Genomic DNA, 19,408 nt, shown 5'->3' with positions numbered 1-19,408 from the left:
CACTGATTTACATTTACTATGTTACGTCTAGTCGTTGAGGCCAGGCTGCTTGCCGAAACACAGACCTGATCAGCTGTATTCCCAGTTGCATGCATGGCCTTCAAGACAAATATTTTACATATCTCCAACTATAATATGTAATTCATGACAACGTTACATCACTATTCTAGCACCACATCTCGCATTTATGCTGGTTATCGAGATGAGATGTCTGAAGAATGCAATAGTGCTTTCACAGTATCAGCACCATTCAGTTGACTCATGTATCGACATCAATTTGTATGTTGTTTTACGCAATAGGCCAAGACCTAAATCCTTTTAGAATATTTTCTCAGGGCAGTTTTTATGACAGCTCTGCGAGGGGGGCTATATTCTTGGCAATGCGAAGTTGCTACACGTAGCCTGCTATATGACAGTGCAGTAGAGCTAGGCTACAATGTTACAATTTGATGCTCTAAACATAGGACCATTGGGCTATTCAGTTACACATTGTTGTCTGCTAAGCTTGTTGAATACATTGTTACTGTTTACACAATTATATTGCGAATGAATATATTTCCGTGACAGGGAAACATAGGGTGCATCCGAGCACATACAACGCAAATGTTGATCTATTGTTATACCCACTGCAGCGCGGTGTGTATTTCTACTTCAGCTCAACAAATCCCTTAAACGATAAAGATGCAAGAACGAAACGCTTACCTTTTTATGTCCAATTTAGCATAAACGTGTCCAAAAAGCGGCGAACTTATTTTTTTTCCTAGAGGAGAGGGGTCCGCGGATCGGTTGATTTATCAGGTTGCCACTCCCTATACCCCCACACAGGGATGAACAAAAAATATGGATGCTTAGATGGAGCTGGAAGGGAGAGTGTGGCAGGATGCGAGCTTCAGTAGGTTAAATCAGGCGAAGATGCCGGTTTATTTTGCTTCAGTTTGCTGTGAAGATTCAATGTAACTATATGCAAATTCCTCGGTCTCCTTTTTGTTAGCGGTTTTGGGGTGCAAAGCAGCAACTTCAACCAGCTTCAATCCGCCGTTCAGGACGCTTAAAAACGTTAACCAGTTCACACATGTGGCGTATTGAACACAGAGGGATGAGGTTTTCAATGTTTCGCTTGGGGCGCAATGGATGTTAGGTCTCTTTTTCGCCTCTGTAGAGGATCCTCCCCCTTCGCTGGCTCAGCCAAACAAAGAGTTTAGGAAGTAGACGGTATTGCTGTGAGAGTTGTGAATAGAAAGAAGGCTACAATGCCAACATTTAACCCAACCAAGCTATAAAGATACAATTGTGTTCTCTGGTTTGAAAGGCATTCATAAATAGTTAAATATTTTGTATAAAAATGTAAGGTGCAAGAGAAAAAGTATACTATAGGAATCTATCAAGATTATTCACTGGTCCAGCTGTTCAACTTACTCACAGGAATTAATGTGCATCCGGTGCTGAATCACTGCGAATGAGTTATCCTTCCTGGAAATCCATGGAATGCCCTCACATCATAAATTAGTTCCCATTTTGCAATAGCCTAGTGCCCCTAATAGGACTTACATACAGTTCTCACTTTTTTGCAATGCACACTTTAAAGGACTTTCAAATAAACATAGAGATAATAAACTGACTATTACATTGTAATAACACTGACTAATGGTATACTACCATGCAGGCTAAAACCCAATGACTGTATATACACATACTTGTATTAGTAAAACCTTGCCCATGCCTATATTTTGTCATATTCATGGAAAAAGAAGAAAAAAAACGTATTCAGAGACATTTCAACAACTCTCAATAAGTTACTAATGTAATGTGATTTTGTGTCATAAATTACATGTGCACTGGTCCATCAATATTCAACAATACCCCTTAAAGCACTCAACAATCATTCCCTCAGTCATCTCAATGGCTGCCTGTGGCACAACTTTGATAGACTGAGGCAATTTGTCAGTGTCTAATCTCCATTGTGGCCCTGAGTGTCAAGGATGAGGTTAGCCCTATTGCATGCTTATAGAAAATGCAATTTACAAGCTGGTAGTGCAGTTGTAAGCCAAAGATCTTGTTGAAGTGATGCCTCATGGTTAGTAATGTTTGGTCTACAAATGACCTTGGCTTAGTGGTGGTGAATGATGAACGTAGCAGGTCAAATGGGTAGTTCTCCTCAAAATCAAAGTTTATCAGATGTAAATTGACCTAAATCCATATTCCAATCCATACCATTGATTGTGTAGACCCCCCTATACATGTGTGTTGAAAAATCTAAAGGTCTCAATTCCAAATGAATGAGAATTGGGAAACATTGAAATAATTGCACACTAGATTACTCTTGCATATGAAAATGTCTGACTAACTTAAACCTCTGTTCTAAGTGAAAACAAATTGACTTATAGCTGATAACCAGAATCATGAATAAAGCTTATGGATAAAAAGATCCAATGACATTTTCCCATTGATTAAGCTACATTATTGATAGAAAATATATATAAAAAATGAATAGAACATCCACATTACAAATTCACAAAAGTAGAAAGTGGATAACCTATCCAAAGTTTGGTTGTGGCATAAACGATTATGTAATATTTCGTAAAATCAGTGGCGGCACCAGGAATTGTTTTGCTTGGTAGTTGCGTAGGGGTGCTTGCCAGTTATGGTGTACACATGAATGTACTTATACATTCTTTCATGGGTGTGCTAGGTCTATTCTTGAGGGTGCGTCAGCACCGGCAAGGCCCTCCCTCTGCTTGAGAGGCTTGAGGTCACAACAGGAAGTGAATTCTTTCTGTATGAGCTGAAGACTTCCAATATAAAGGGGTTTCTGTGAATTTGACAGTAATTTACAGGCAGCTAGTGGTAAGTTACTGTATTTCATGTTGCAGTACACATACTGTAATATAAATACAGTATCAAAACAAGTACTGTGTAATGGCACAGTAAAATAACATTTAGTAAAATACCTTAATTGACTGTATTGTATTGCTACTGTAATTGTAATGAATTGATGAATGAAATTCATTGAGGGGAGATGGGGTTTGTATTTCACAGTATTTTACTGTAATTACATGGAGTTGGTGCAAGCAGGTTGGCTGCTAGGTACTGTGTTTACACATTGCATATCATGAGAATAGCACTGGAGGGAATGGCAGCTGTTTTACGGTCTCCAGACCAATTGTGCTATTATTTATTTATTTTCACGGATCTTAACTTTTTTTTGTACATAATGTTTCCGCCATCGTTTCCTATGACTGAAAAGAGCTTCTGGACATCAGAACACCGATCACTAACCTCAATTTGGATAAGGATTTCTAATTCAATGAGTCGGTGGCGAAGGACATACTGTTCATCCCAGACCAGGCCCAAATCCCCGGAACTCAAAAAAGGAAGAGGCAGCTTTATATAGGCCGGTGTGCGGGATATCTGACGAGACAACGTTGGCGAGTGGATAGACCACCTCTGTCCTTCGTTCTATTGGCTAAAGTGCAATCACTGGAGAATAAACTTGACAAGCTCCGTTCAAGACTATCCCATCAACGTGATCTGAAGAACTGGAATATTCTATGTTTCTCCAAGTTGTGGCTGAACAAGGACATGGAAAATATATATCTAGCTGAATTTTCTATACATCGGCAGGACAGAACGACAGCGTTGAGTAAACTCAAGGGGCGGTGTGTCATTTTGTTAACAACAGCTTGTGCACAATCTCTAATATTAAGAAAGTCTCAAGGTTCTGCTCACCTGAGTTAAAATACCTCATGATAAGCTGTAGAACATACTATTTACCAAGAGTTTTCATCTATATTTTTCGTAGCTGTCTATTTACCACGACAAACCAATGCTGGCACTAAGACCGCACTCAACGAGCTGTATAGGGCCATAAACAAACAAGAAAATGCTCACGCAGAGGTGGCTTTTCTGGTGTCCAGTGATTTTAATGCACTGAAATCCTCTACCAGAATGTCACCTGTGCAACTAGATGCAAAAAAAATCTACATCAACTTTACAACACACAGTGACTCACACAAAGCTCACCCTTGCCCTTCATTTGGCAAATCTGACCATAACTCTATCCTCCTGATTCCTGCTTACAAGCAAAAACTCAAACAGGATGTACCAGTGATGCGCTCAATAGGGAAGTGGTCTGATGAAGTGGATGCTAAGCTACAGGACTGTTTCGCCGTTGGCATTGAGGACTTTACCACAATAGTCAACGGCTTCATTAAGCCGTTGACTATTGTGCATTGACGATGTCGTCCCTACAGTGAACGTACTTATTTCCCAACCAGAAGCCATGGCATACATGCAACATCCACACTGACCTAAAGGCTAGAGCTGCTGCTTTCAAGGAGCAGGACACAAATCTGGACTCTTATAATAAATTTCCTACGCCCACCGATGAGCCATCAAACAGGCAAAGCATCGAAACAGGACTAAGATTGTGTCCTACTGCGCCGGCTCTGACACTCGTTGGATGTGGCAGGGCTTGCAAACTATCATGGATTATAAAGGGAAACCCAGCCGCGAGCTGCCTAGTGATGTTAGCCTACCAGAGGATCTAAATGCCTTCTATGCTCACTACGAGGCAATCAACTCTGAACCATGCATGAAAGAATCAGCTGTTACTGATGACTGTGTGATCATGCTCTCCATAGCCGATATGAGTAAAACCTTTAAACAGGTTAACATTCACAAGGCCGCAGGGCCAGACGGATTACCAAGACGTGTACTCAGAGCATGCACTGACCAACTGGCAAGTGTCTTCACTGACATTTTCAACCTCTCCCTGAAACAGTCTTTAATACCTACATGTTTCAAACAGACCACCATAGTCCCTGTGCCCAAGAATGCCAAAGTAAGCTGTCTAAATGACTATCGCCCCATAGCACTCACATCTTTAGCAATGAAATCCTTTGAAAGGCTGGTCATGGCTCACATCAACACCATTATCCCAGACACCCTGGACCCTCTCCAATTCGCATACCGCCCCAACAGATCCACATATGACGCGATCTCTATTGCACTCCACATTGCAATTTCCCACCTGGACAAAAGGAACACCTACGTGAGAATACTGTTCATTGACTATAGCTCAGCATTCAACACCATAGTGCCCTCCAAGCTCATCACTAAGCCAAGGACCCTGCGATTGCACACCTCCCTCTGCAACCAGATCCTGGATTTCCTGATGGGCTGCCCCCAGGTGGTGAGGGTAGACAACAACATGTCCGCCACCCTGACCCTCAACACGGGGACCCATCAGGGGTGAATAATTAGTCCCCTCCTGTACTCCCTTGACTGCTTGGCCACGCACGCCTCTCCAACACCATCGTTTTGTTTTCCGATGACACAGGCCTGATCACTGACGACGATGAAACAGCTTATAGGGAGGTCGTCAGAGACATGGTAGTGTGGTGCCAGGACAACAAACCTCTCCAAGACAAAGGATCTGATCATGGAGTTCAGGTACAGGAGTGGCCGGGCACGCCCCCATTCACATCAACGGGGCTGTAGTGGAGCGGGTCGAGAGCTTCAAGAACTCCCTGCCATCCAGAACCTTTATACCAGGCTGTGTCAGAGGAAGACCCTAAAAAATGTCATAGACTGTGCTACAGCACGGCAAGTGTTACCAGAGCACCAAGTCTGTAACCACAAATATCCTGAACAGCTTCTATCCCCAAGCCATAAGACTGCTGAACAGCTAATCAAGGCTACCCAAACTATTTGCATCGACTCCTGTTTTTTGTTGTTGCACTGACTCTATGCACACTCACTGGACTTCTCACACACTCATACATACTACACTGACAGGGTTTAGACTGTTTAGTGCCAAAAATAAGGGGTTAATTGATGTACAAAAATAATATATAGAACAGACACTTCAGAACAAACTGAAGGGGGGGGGTGGGGGGGGAACTATCTGTAGTTCCATAGTGAATAAGTGATTCTATGCATTTGTATGTGCAAATAGCAGTAAGGCCAAAAATAATACACTTGCTGTTAATAATACAATTAAGCATGTGCTCTGGTCACATGCAAAACATTTAAAATTGTTAGAATCTAATATACATGGCACTTGATTAAATCTCAAATTAATGCATTTGGTTTGTAAATAGACAATATTTTATATGGTTATCTACAGTATATCCACACAGTCACTATTCAAGCCAGCACCATATTGGTGTTCAATGTTTAGGTCTATTTTTCTAGCTGGTTTGAATTACATTTATCATTTTCAAATGATTAGGGAAAAAAAGGAATTTCAAACTGTACTTGCAGGTGCTATATGAAAAAAAATGTACTCATATGCCACATGGAGGTAGATACTGCAGAAAGTCCTCCGGTCCTCTGTAGCGCAGTTGGTAGAGCATGGCGCTTGCAACACGAGGATAGTGGGTTTGATTCCCTGGACCACCCATACGTAAAAGATGTATGCACTCATAAATAAGCTGCTTTGGATCAAGTGTCTGCTAAATGGCATATATTATTAAGTACCCTGTACCGTCCAGCTCCAGGTTAAAATTTCACAAAGGATCAGCTTTCCTTCTCCCAATCATAACATTAACCATTATTGGTTAAAATGCTAAAATGACCCAAGATCAGTGTCTAGGGGCAACTTCACCCTACAGTTTAACATGGCTGTATAGCACTTCACAAGTAAACAAATGAAACTGAGCCACCTAGTGGTTAATAACAATAAACTATTTTAATGGTTGAACATTTTACATTCACATGGCAAAACAGATAGAAAATGCAAACTCAAATGCTCAATATATAAAAATGTACAATATTTAAAATAACATACACACACATTGACATACAATAAAAACCTAACACATAAAAAGGTTAGAATTTACACTGAATGGCAACAAAGGATTTACAATATATTCAACAACACATTTCTGAGAACGTATGAGACTAATCTTTCAGGGGTCTGTCCATTCATTCTCAGTTAACACATGCATTATTATATTTTATACATAAACAATGTATTTTGGTATGCATTTTTCTCCTCGTCTGTAAATTCTTTGTGCATGTCAAAAGTTTGTTTACATTAGATGTTGACAACGTTAACACTGCTGCGACAGTTTGTTCTTTACAGTATTTCAAGCACAGTCACTTTAAAATGGCACATAGAACACACAACAACAAAACACAGATGTAGCCCATGGCATTAAAAGCCTGTAAGAAAGATTTGGGAACATTACAGATTCACAACTAAGACAAAAAAAAGTTACATTTTCTGACAATAAATTAAACTCCTGTGACAATGTTGTATTATCAATTCAATCACGCTTAACATAGAAATGAATAAACAACCACAGAAAAAGAAGATGCACCCTCGTGGAGAGAGAGCTACTCTCTTGATATTCCGAATGTCAGTGTTGCCATCAGTTGATATGCTTTCAATAGGCTGATCCTTTTACAAATACTTTAGCGATACTGCTCTTGGTCTCAATCTACTCTTTACTATCGCTGCATTATGCATGTACAGTACAAACCCCTTGTTAACATATCATGTTAAAATTTCCAAGGGTAATATTTACCATACATTCATAATCTTTACATCTGCACTATGGGGGGGGTTGAACCTCAAACCCAATGTCAAACACATTAAATCCAGTCCCCATCAGTGCTTCTTAAAGGGATGTTGCTGGTAGACCTGTGAAGTTAATATGAAAAACAGAACATCGCCCAACACAACTCCTCTCCAAGAAGAAGTTTATGATGAACATGGTGTAATGACCAAAATGTCTTCACTGATGTTCCATACAGGTTTTCTTGACAAGGAGAAGTCTAAATTAATTAATGTCAAGAGCTGAGAAAAAGGAGTAACATTGAGACTAGGGCTTTGTCCCTTTATAGCGCAATTACCCTATGTGCCCTTGTCACAAGTAGTGCACTATAGAGGGGATTAGGGTGCCATTTGGGACACTCTGGGCCTGAGAACTGCCTGTTGCATTGACATTCTGTTATGTTTGCAGCTCCAGGAGAAAGTTTCTATTCTTTAACCTCTCCTCCTCCTCCTCCACTGCAGTGTGGGAGTTCTGCAGGTCCTGTAGGACACTGAACAACCTTGTGACCCCGTCCAGCTTCTTCTCACCTGGGACATGAGAGGTCAGATAACAGAATGGGACCAACCAGCACAGAAATACACAGACACGCATCTTTCTAACACACTTTAGACTCAGCGATATGACGTTGCACGAGCATCACCGCAGATGAACACGATGCACTCGTATAAACACATGTGCACGGGTAAGCTTCAAAAGCTATTACCTGAAATCTGCAGGACCGGAAACAACAGAGAAGTTCAGCCTCGCACTTCAATGCTCTTAGTTGTTGCAGAAATCAACCCGATATTGCTGTTCACTTGTCGATTGCTGACTCTACCTTTAAACTATAGGGTGGTAGGTAGCCTAGCAGTTAGTGTTGAGCCAGTAACGGTCGCTGGCTCAAATACCCGCGGCGACAAGGTTATAAATCTGGCAATTTCTTTTACTAAGTTAAAACAGTGCAGTATATAAAACATTCTAGTTAACCATGACAATCGCATGCCCTCTTCTAGGAAGGCATACAAGGGTATAGAAGGCCATATCATTACATTTTTTTGATTGTAAAGACGAGCAATAGAAGAGGCTTGTGTCTTTCTTTACAATCATTTTTTTTAATGATATGCATTCAGAATAATAACCATTATCTTGATTATGTATTGTATATTGTTACAGTATCTTTATGAAAAGAAAAAAAGCTTCAAGAACCCTACCTTCCAAAGTCTCCCTGTCATCCTCTTCTTCTGGCTTGATCATCTCTTGGTATTTTTTCCTGAAAGAAAACAAACAATCAAAAGTAAAATGTGCATCAGCCTACAGTACCAAAACACAGGAACCTGCAATGCATCTGTGAACAGACTTGGGTTCAAATAGTATTTGCTTTCTTTCAAATACTTTGAGCAATTGATTGAGCCAGAGGAGTGCCAGATGGGTGGGGCTTGCACTTTTGGGACTATTCCATTGGATCCATTGGGCCAGACAAGCTTGATCGAGCGCAGCTAAGTATTTGGAAGAAAACAAATACAATTTGAAGTCAGTTCTGTCTGTGAGAACAAACAAGGGGGATATAGGTTTCTCCAATATGTTGTGAACTGTACCTCATAGCTTGTCGGACTCCAATAAGGTGCCGATAGATGAGCTGGGATTCCAGATCCGGGTCGAGGGGATCGTACCACTCCTGTAACGTCACCCCGTGTTTGGTCTTGTCACATCCTGGGTCTGGACAGACAAGAGCAGCTATTGACTTAACCCCATAATCATTATTAACCACCAATCCAGCACTTGCCACTGGAGTGGCCAAACCTCCTCTGTGAGCACTACTATGTGCGCAGAATTTTGTTCCAGCCCTACTCCAACACACCTGATTTAACTTATCATCTGGAGTTTGATTTTCTGAACCAGGTGTGTTAGAGTAGGGCTAAAACCTTGTACTGTATACATACGGTAAGAGATCAATGGAATGCAGACCATGGGCGATTGCACCATGGGTGGTAGGAGGCGACAGCCTAGTGGTTAAGAGCGTTTGGCCAGTAACCAAAAGGTTGCTGGTTTGAATCCCTGTCAATATGCCCTTTACCAAGGCACTTAACCCTAATTGCTCCTGTAAGTCACTCAGGATAACAGCATCTGCTAAATGACTAAATGTAAAATGCAAATGTGAAATGAACATATATTGGGGTTGACATCCATCCAAGCATTTTACCCAAACAGTGTGAAATAGACATGAATAGTAGCCTATATTTAAGCTAATTTTGATGCGCGGCAAATGAGGAGATTCTGGATCTATACCCCACTCTTACCTGATCTATTGTAGCATTGTATTGCATTGCATGGCAGACACGCCAACCTGTGGTACCTGCTTTGTCCTTCTGGTGGCAGCAGCTCCATCGATCTCCTTTGTAAATCCCTGGGTGGTAAGAGCTCATAGTGTCTGTGTTGTGGCTGCAGGCTTTTCTCAGGGCCGAGAGCCACTGATTCAGCTCATTCACACTCTACGGGGGAAAGAGATAAAGAGAGGGGGTAGAGACCCAAGTGAGTGCTACACATTGGTGGTGGATGAGGTGAGCTTCCCGCTTACTACAATATGTAAAGTGCTTTGGGTGTCTAGAAAGAGAGTCCAATCAATTATTATCATCATCATCATCATCAATTAATTATTAATCCCATAATTCAAATCTGGGCCCGTATTCATAAAGTGCCTCAGAGTAGGGGTGCTGACCTAGGATCATTTCTGCCTTTTAGATCATAATGAATAAGTCTACATGGATAGGTCGGACCTGATCCTCGATCAGGACTCCTACTCTGAGACACTTGATGAATACAGGCACTGTACTACCAGTGACCAGCACCAGTGCTGTATGTGGTATGGGTTGTGTATTGTGTGGTAGTCACATGTTCATCTTGCATGTGTTACATGATGTATTCTGTATTGATGTTTTTTAACTCGTGTGTGTGTGTGTGTGTGTGTGTGTGTGTGTGTGTGTGTGTGTGTGTGTGTGTGTGTGTGTGTGTGTGTGTGTGTGTGTGTGTGACCATTTCTTGTGAACATTTATGGCCATAATAATGTTTACTGATTCTGAAATACAGTTGGCCTGCATGGCTACCCTATTCCCTATATTGAGGCCAATGCTGGCCCTGGTCAAATGTAGTGCACAATATAGGGAATAGGGTGTTATCTGCTTTGGGGGTCTTGTGAAGAAGCTGACCTTACAGTCCAGGTACAGTGTCTCCACCAGGCCGTTGTCTCGGCTGGAGATGATCTGCATGACGTTGGCACTGCCAAAGCTCTTCTCCTCCACCTTCTCCACTGCTCGGATCCTGGGCAGGGAGATGAAGGAGCTCTTCTGTGATAGCAGGGGAAACAATTTAATTCAATTTAACCATCTGTCACCTTACCTTAGAATTACTACTGCCCGAATTCCAGTCTGTTTGTGCTATCATGCCAACCCCTCGTCACTCATGTTCATGCCAACCATTACAAATAACATGTTTGGCTTGACAAAGACAGCAACGAAGTTGGCAAGAGCACAAACAGATCTGGGACAAGGCTAGAATGACTATACTACAGTGGGGTTTCAGACATACAACACACAGGCACAGAAATAGACAATAAGACAAGAATACAGTAATAAAATAAATTCCTCCGTGATAGTGGGAACACAACAGGGGATGTGGGAGAGATTGTGTTTCATGTAGCGTTTTTCACTTAAGAGCCTTGTACTAGCTGCCATTGGACGCCTGGAAACAAATACCTGGGTAGTGTTCATTATAAAGCAAAAGGAAGATAACGGGCCGAAGCAGAAATTCTCCAATAAAAAAAGTCTACAGTATCAATAAATGTCAATGATTGACTTTAACTACAACAGGTGATCTTCTCAAGCTGAGAAGGCACTCACCTTGGAGTGCTGGGTCCGGGCGTAGGACAGGGTGTCTTTGCTGAGGGTGACGTAGTACTTCTTAAAAGGTGATGTCATCAGCATGCTCTTGTCCTTGGTCTTGTGTAGGAGAATGAAGCCCTCCTTCTCCATGGATCCACACTGGAGACTCATCCTCTGCTGCAGGCCCAGGTCTGGAATACACAGTAGTGTCAAGCCACTTACAACTAGCTAGCATGGCTAAAATCTTAGCATCCCTAAACATAACAGTAGCGTTTGACATAACCTCTGCTCTAGAACACACAGCAGAGTCATGTCAGCCCATAGGGAATCAGATGAATGAAAAAGGAAACCGCACAATGCTCTTGATAGTGTCACTGATCTTTAATAAGCTTACGTATCATCCTCACGGCCTTCGTAAGAGCTTTTGTGATAAAAAAAAAAATTGCACCCTTATGTAGACCTAGCCCCACCCACATGGGTGGCCCATAGGGAATCACAGCTAGCATATAAGGATAACTACTTTGTAAGCAGAACTTGTGTTCTGTTATAATCTCCACCCGGCACAGCCAGAAGAGGACAGCCTCCCCTCATAGCCTGGTTTCTTCCTAGGTTCTGGCCTTTCCAGGGAGTTTTTCCTAGCCACAGTGCTTCTACACCTGCATTGCTTGCTGTTTTGGGTTTTAGGCTGGGTTTCTGTACAGCACTTTGAGATATCAGCTGATGTAAGAAGGGCTATATAGATACATTTGATTGATTTAGCATCCCTAAACACACAGCAGTGTCAGTCCATAGGAAACCACACAGCCATCTTAGCAACCCTAAAAGGTAACATGCTGTTTGATTTGATCTCTACTATCAAAAAAAGATAGGCCGAAATAGCTGAATTATACTGAACAAAAATATACAACGCAACATGTAGCGTTGGTCCTATGTTTCATGAGCTGAAATAAAAGATTCCAGATATCTTCCATACGCACAAAAAACTAATTTCTCTAAAATGTTGTTTACAAATTTGTTTACATCCCTGTTAGTGAGCATTTCTCCTTTGCCAAGGTAATCCATCCACCTGACAGGTGTGGTATATTAACAAGCTGATTAAACAGCATGATCATTACACAGGTGCACCTTCTGCTGGGGACAACAAAAGGGCACTCTAAAATGTGCAGTTTTGTTACAACACAATGCCACAGATGTCAGTTTTGAGGGAGTGTGCAATTGGCACACTGACTGCAGGAATGTCCACCAGAGCTGTTGCTAGATAATTGAATGTTAACTTCTCTACCATAAGACATCATTTTAGAGAATTTGGCAGTACGTCCAACCGGCCTCAAAACCACAGACCACGCATAACCACGCCAGCCCAAGACCTCTAAAGCCGGCTTCTTCACCTGCGGGATCGTCTAAGACCTGCCACCTGGACAGCTGATGAAACAGGAGTATTTCTGTCTGTAATAAAGCCCTTCTGTGGGGAAAAACCTCATTCTGATTGGCTGGGCCAGGCTTCCAAGTGGGTGGGCCCATGGCTGTGCCCCTGCCCAGGCATGTGAAATCCATATATTAGGGCCTAATGAATTTATTTCAATTGACTGATTTCCTTACATGAACTGTGACTCAGTAAAATCGTTGAAATTGTTGCATTTTTACCTTTGTTCAGTATAATTGTAGTAGTGAAGTCAGTGATTTGAGTTAGTGGCATGGCAAACACTTCAAAGCATTCCACATTAAATGACAGTCAAATACATGCTGTTTCTAACCTCCAGCTAACCATATAGAATTAGCTAATAACCACCAGCTAAAAACATAAGAGCATGGGAGAAATCTTGTTGAGTTTACCCTCTGACTACATATCTTTCATTTTGCTAGGGAATTTGCTTACAGCTAACCACACATTATAAGAGCATGGAGATATGTTGTAGTGGTTACCCTGTAAAGAATAGGAGATCTTAGAGTTTTCCCTTTGAGGACGACAAATATGCTAAGGATATAGCTATTGGCTAACTCAATTCTGCAAGGAAACATTCTATGTTATCAATAACAGGGAAGGGTGAATTACTATATTAATTGCATAGACTATACAAAAGTACAATACAGGTCAAAGGTTTGGACACCTAATCATTCAAGGGTTTTCTTTATTTTTACTACATTGCAGAACAATATTGAAGACATCAAATCTATGAAATAACACATATGGAATCATGTAGTAACCAAAAGTGTTAAACCAATCAAAATATATTTTAGATTTGAGATTCTTCAAAGCAGCCACCCTTTTCCTTGACAGCTTTGCACACTTGGCATTCTCTCAACCAGCTTCACCTGGAATGCTTTTCCAACAGTCTTGAAGGAGTTCCCACTAACTCTGAGCACTTGTTGGCTGCTTTTTCTTCACTCTGCGGTCCAAAATATCCCAAACCATCTCAATTCGGTTGAGGTCAGGTGATTGTCGGGACCAGGTAATCTGATCCAGCACTCCATCACTCTCCTTCTTGGTCAAATAGACCTTACACAGCCTGGAGGTGTGTTGGGACATTGTCCTGTTGAAAAACAAATGATACTCCCACTCAGCCAAAACCAGATGGGATGGTGTATCGCTGCAGAATGCTGTGGTAGCCATGCTGGTTAAGTGTGCCTTGAAATCTAAATAAATCACAGTCAGTGTCACCAGCAAAGCACCCCCACACCATAGCACCTCCTCCTCCATGCTTCATGGTGGGAACCACACATGCAGAGATCATCCGTTCACCTACTCTGCATCTCACAAAGATACGGTGGTTGGAACCAAAAATCTCAAATTTGGACTAATCAGACCAAAGGACAGATGTCCACCGGTCTAATGTCCATTGCTCATGTTTCTTGGCCCAAGTAAGTCTCTTCTTATTGGTGTCCTTTACTAGTGGTTTCTTTGCAGCAATTCGACCATGAAGGCCTAATTCATGCAGTCTCCTCTGAACAGCTGATGTTGAGATGTGTCTGTTACTTGAAATCTGAAGCATTTATTTGAGCTGCAATTTCTGAGGCTTGTAACTAATGAACCTATCCTCTGCAGCAGAGGTAACTCTGGGTCTCCTTTCCTGAGGCAGTCCTCATGAAAGTCAGTTTCATCATAGCACTTGATGGTTTTTGCGACTGCACTTTTAGAAACTTTCAAAGTTCTTGAAATGTTCCCGGATTTACTGCCCTTCATGTCTTAAAGTAATGGACAGTCGTTTCCTTTTGCTTATTTGAGCTGTTCTTGCCATAATATGGACGTGGTCTTTAACCAAATAGGGCCATCTTCAGTATAACACCCCTACCATGTCACAACACAGCTGAATCCACAAACTAACTTTTAACAAGGCACACCTGTTAATTTAAATGCATTTCAGGTGACTACCTCATGAAGCTGGTTGAGAGAATGCCAAGAGTGCGCAAAGCTGTCATCAAGGCAAAGGGTGGCTACCTTGAAGAAGCTCAAATATATTTTGATTTGTTTCACACTATTTCAGTGTTATTTCATAATTTTGATGTCTTCAGTATTATTCTGCAATGTAGAAAATCGTACAAATAAAGAAAAACCCTGGTATCAGTAGGTGTTCAAACGTCAAACGGTGTTCATAACTAGAACATATTCAAAGATGACAAAAAATGTAATGTGATACAATTTTGTATCACTTATTTTCAATTTAAATCCGTATAATAAAATGATAGCAATACCAATGCTAACGTTCAAACGTTTGACTGTGACTGTATATGCACATCCCTTCAAATTAGTGGATTCGGCCATTTCATCCACACCTGTATAAAATCAAGCACACCGCCATGCCATCTCCATAGACAAACATTTGCAATACAACGGCCTTACTGAAGAGCTCAGTGACTTTCAACGTGGCACCATCAAAGGATGCCACCTTTCCAACAAGTCAGTTCGTCAAATTTCTGCCCTGCTTGAGTTGCCCAGGTCAACTTTAAGTGCTGTTATTGTGAAGTGGAAACGTCTAGGAGCAACAATGAAAGTGGCTGAGCCATCGTCTGTCCTCGGTTGCAACACTAACTACCGAGTTCCAAACTGCCTCTGGAAGCAACGTTAGCGCAATAACTTTTTGTCAGGAGCTTCGTGAAATGGGTTTCCATGGCCGAGCAGCCGCACACAAGCCTAAGATCATCATGCGCAATGCCAAACGTCGGCTGGAGTGGTGTAAAGCTCGCCGCCATTGGATTATGGAGCAGTGGAAATGCGTTCCCTGGAGTAATGAATCACCCTTCACCATCTGGCAGTCATGAATCTGGGTTTGGCGGACGCCAGACCAGGAGAACGCTATGTGCCCAAATGCATAGTGCCAACTGTAAAGTTTGGTGGAGGAGAAATAATGGTCTGGGGCTGTTTTTCATGGTTCGGGCTAGGCCCCTTAGTTCCAGTGAAGGGAAAACGTAACGCTACAGCATAGAATCATCTAGAATGTAATTGTATGTTTCCAACTTCGTGGCAACAGTTTGGGGATGGCCCTTTCCTGTTTCAGCATGACAATGCCCCCATGCACAAAGTGAGGTACATACAGAAGTTGTTTGTTGAGATCGGTGTGGAAGAACTTGACTGGCCTGCACAGAGCCCTGACCTCAACCCCTACGAACACCTTTGGGATGAATTGGAACGCTGACTGCAAGCCAGGCCTAATCACCCAACATCAGTGCCTGACCCCACTAATGCTCGTGCCTGAATGGAAGCAAGTCACTGCAGCAATGTTCCAACATCTAGTGGAAACCTTCCCAGAAGAGTGGAGAGTGTTATCAAATAAAAATGTTATTGGTCACATACAGATATTTAGCAGATGTTATTGCGGGTGTAGTGAAATGCTTGTTATTGCAGCAAAGTGGGGACCAACTCCATATGAATGCCCATGACTTTGGAATGAGATGTTCGACGAGCAGGTGTCCACATACTTTTGGTCATATAGTGAATGTTATAGTGTTTACCTTCAGAGTTGTCACAGCTGACCAGTCTACTAATGAAGTCTTTGAGCTGGGTGATACCCAGCTGGATGGCTGGCTGCAGTGGCCCCATCCAGGGCTCTTTGGAGCAGCAGGTCAGAGTGTCCAGGTTACCAATGGTCTGAATGGCCTGTAGGGGTATGGCGGATGGGAGAAGAAGAGTTGTACCACTAAAAGTATATTTCTAACACAGACGGCAACCGGGAACTAAATCCACAATTTTGTGCCTACAGTAGCCAGTAGCAGCAGTGCGTAGAACCACCATTTTGTGCCTACCTTCGCGAGTAGCAGTAGTGTGCGCACTACCATTTTGTGCCTACCTTAGCCAGTAGCAGCAGTGTGCGACTGGTGCGGGCGTCCGCATGTTTCTCCCGGAGGTGGAAAAGCTTGGGGGACATGATAGCCGGAGAGATGAAGCGCAGACACAGGAAACTGGTCACGGCTATAAACTTCACCTTCTGCAAACACAGGCCACACAACAGAGATTACACTGAGTGGGGGAGTTATCATTATCATTTTAAGCTTCATTTTGATTTCAACATCCAAGGTATCGAAAATAAACCAACATTTAAAAAAATGAGTAATCCCTTCAAGGATGGGATTAGGGCTGTGGCAATCAACCAGTGATTGTCATGCAAATAACGGGCTGTTTTACTGTAATTTGCAAGTAATTAACAAACACATTTAGCATCCCCTGGTTTCCACGTATTGCCTACAAACTACTGATTTGGACCTTCAGCACATCTACATTTTAAAAAGTCAAATCCATTTAATATAGCCTACACCGTCACAATAAATCCCTTATATATTTTAGAGGTCTAAAGAAACATGAAATGTAGCCTGTTTCAGAAGAACATTACAGCATAATCTGAGTTGTCCTTATGTTAGACCCTGATCTGGCTATGCCATACGGCTGTGGGCTATACTAGTTAATTTAGCAGACAATATTTGCTTAGAATTCCATGGTATTGTTTTATAGTATGGAGAATAGGCCTATAGTTGAACATAGCTGAATCAAATAGAAAGGATATTTTCCCCAAATTATTTCTGAGGGACTCCGCACATGCGGCTATTTTGTGTTGAGCAGTTAACAAAAGAACAGGTCCTCCTATAGGCTCATTTAGAGTTATTCATGCAACTTAAGATGTGATACAAACCTTAGAATGTATCAAAACATAAAGCCTAAGGCTGCATGACGCAACTAATGATGATTTGAAAAAAGTTGCATGAAGCAAAAGCTCTACTCTGTTTCTTGCTCAGACTACACACTTCAGTCTCTCATTCACAATTTGACAAACACTTGATAATACTCTCATCCATCAGACTATTCTTAATTTAACCTGTGCCCTACATATAGGTTACTAATATACACACACAAAGTATGTGGACACCCCTTCATATTAGTGGATTTGGCTATTTCAGCCACACCCGTTGCTGACAGGTGTATAAAATTGAGCACACCGCTATGCAATCTCCACACACAAACATTGGCAGTAGAATGACCTTACTGAAGAGCTCAGTGACTTTCGACATGACACAACAAGTCAGTTTGTGAAATTTCTGCCCTTCTATAGCTGCCCCGGTCAACTGTAAGTGCTGTTATTGTGAAGTGGAAATGTCTAGGAGCAACAACAGCTCAGCCATGAAGTGGTAGGCCGCACAAGCTCACAGAATGGGACCGCCGAGTGCTGAAGCGTGTTGCACATAAAACTTGTCTGTCCTCGGTTGCAACACTCACTACCGGAGTTCCAAACTGCATCTGGAAGCAAAGTCTGGACCAACACTTTACATGTTGTGTTTATATTTTTGTTCAGTATATTATTAGCCTAAATTATGACTATCCAATCATCACATTAAGAATAGTAGGCACTTACATAAGTCTGCAAAATGCAATGATTCATGGAATGCTTTATTATAAAAGGTGCTTTTTTAATGGTGAAAATTAACTTCCCCAAACTTGAAACTTATGCACCGCTTATATATCCCAGGTAGGCTACACTGTTGTAAAGCGGATTAATGTGCTTAATTTTAAGAATTTAGCAATAAATATAGCAGCCTGACCAAGCTGGGATCCTCTTTTTTTTTTACATGTCCAGTCAAAACTCACACGCGATTGTGCAATGACGGATTATAAGAACACGTTTCACCAGGCTCTGCAGGCTACATCCTCTCCAATCGTGTTACAGGAGTCCTAGGCCTATAGGCTACGTTTTTTTGTTATTGGGTCACTTTAGTTGTGATACAAACCTTATCAAAACATATAGGCCTATGGGCTAGGCTACATGATGTGTGCGACTATGATTTGAAAAAGTCAACAAAAAAAGGCATGCGCTGTTTCTTGCCTCAGACTGCACACACTGAGCACAAATTATAATACATCATTCACATGTGATAATACTGTCACCCATCAGACTATTCTCAATTTAATCTTGTCTTTACATATACTAAATAATATATACAGTATGTGTGAAATTAGTTTTGATTTAGAATGGACCATAATCATGTATGTCGTAATAGGGGCAGGAGAAAGAAATACGTAATTATCATGCCAACAACTTATGTTGTAAAGCCTGTGGTGGTCCTGTGTGGCTCAGTTGGTAGAGCATGGTGCTTGCAATGCCAGGGTTGCGGATACAATTCCTACGGGGGACCAGTACAAAAAAAGTATGAAAATGTATGCACTCACTACTTTAAGACGCTCTGGAAAACATGCATATGCTAAAATGTAAAAGCGAAGCAATGTGCTTAATATTAGAAAAGTTGAGAAATAGAGGAAGCTGATCGTATCCACTTATTTTTAATAGAGGCCATCAAAACATTCTCTCACACAATTGTGACCCGATTAAGGAAACTAGGCATATGTCGCAAGTCACGACTTCACAGGAGAGACGTTTGAATGTAATTTTTTTTTATTTTAATCAAAATGCATTTTTTGGCAGAAATGCCTTCTCGAACATGTGAACTTTCATGTGCCTTAATAACAAACTTGTATGCCATCTGTAAATACGAATAAAAGTGTTAAATTACAAG

General features: G+C 41.6%; 2 protein-coding genes across 6 annotated transcripts in view; both read right to left on the bottom strand.

Annotated features, from left to right (window-relative positions):
- clip2 (CAP-GLY domain containing linker protein 2) overlaps window positions 1–1,145 on the bottom strand; it is a 96,415-nt gene extending 95,270 nt beyond the window's left edge. For 3 of the 5 annotated variants that reach the window (XM_029699913.1, XM_029699912.1, XM_029699914.1), the window contains exon 1: window positions 703–1,145. The gene's annotated coding sequence lies outside the window, so the exon portion shown is untranslated. The remainder of the gene's footprint in view (window positions 1–702) is intronic. The other 2 variants (XM_029699915.1, XM_029699916.1) reach the window with 1 other exon arrangement.
- A 5,523-nt stretch (window positions 1,146–6,668) lies between these two features.
- rasa4 (RAS p21 protein activator 4) overlaps window positions 6,669–19,408 on the bottom strand; it is a 72,835-nt gene continuing 60,095 nt past the window's right edge. The window contains exons 14-21 of the mRNA XM_029699911.1: window positions 16,699–16,836; window positions 16,364–16,508; window positions 11,435–11,607; window positions 10,745–10,882; window positions 9,895–10,030; window positions 9,137–9,257; window positions 8,753–8,811; window positions 6,669–8,089 (exon numbers count right to left, since the gene is read on the bottom strand). Of these exons, the coding sequence (XP_029555771.1) occupies window positions 7,959–8,089; window positions 8,753–8,811; window positions 9,137–9,257; window positions 9,895–10,030; window positions 10,745–10,882; window positions 11,435–11,607; window positions 16,364–16,508; window positions 16,699–16,836 (1,041 nt within the window). The 3' untranslated portion in view covers window positions 6,669–7,958. The remainder of the gene's footprint in view (window positions 8,090–8,752; window positions 8,812–9,136; window positions 9,258–9,894; window positions 10,031–10,744; window positions 10,883–11,434; window positions 11,608–16,363; window positions 16,509–16,698; window positions 16,837–19,408) is intronic.

The sequence above is a fragment of the Salmo trutta genome, chromosome 19 (assembly GCF_901001165.1).
Source record: "Salmo trutta chromosome 19, fSalTru1.1, whole genome shotgun sequence".
Classification (NCBI taxonomy): domain Eukaryota; kingdom Metazoa; phylum Chordata; class Actinopteri; order Salmoniformes; family Salmonidae; genus Salmo; species Salmo trutta.
The sequence above is the reverse complement of the archived record's forward strand: the minus strand, read 5'-3'. Positions and strand labels throughout refer to the sequence as shown.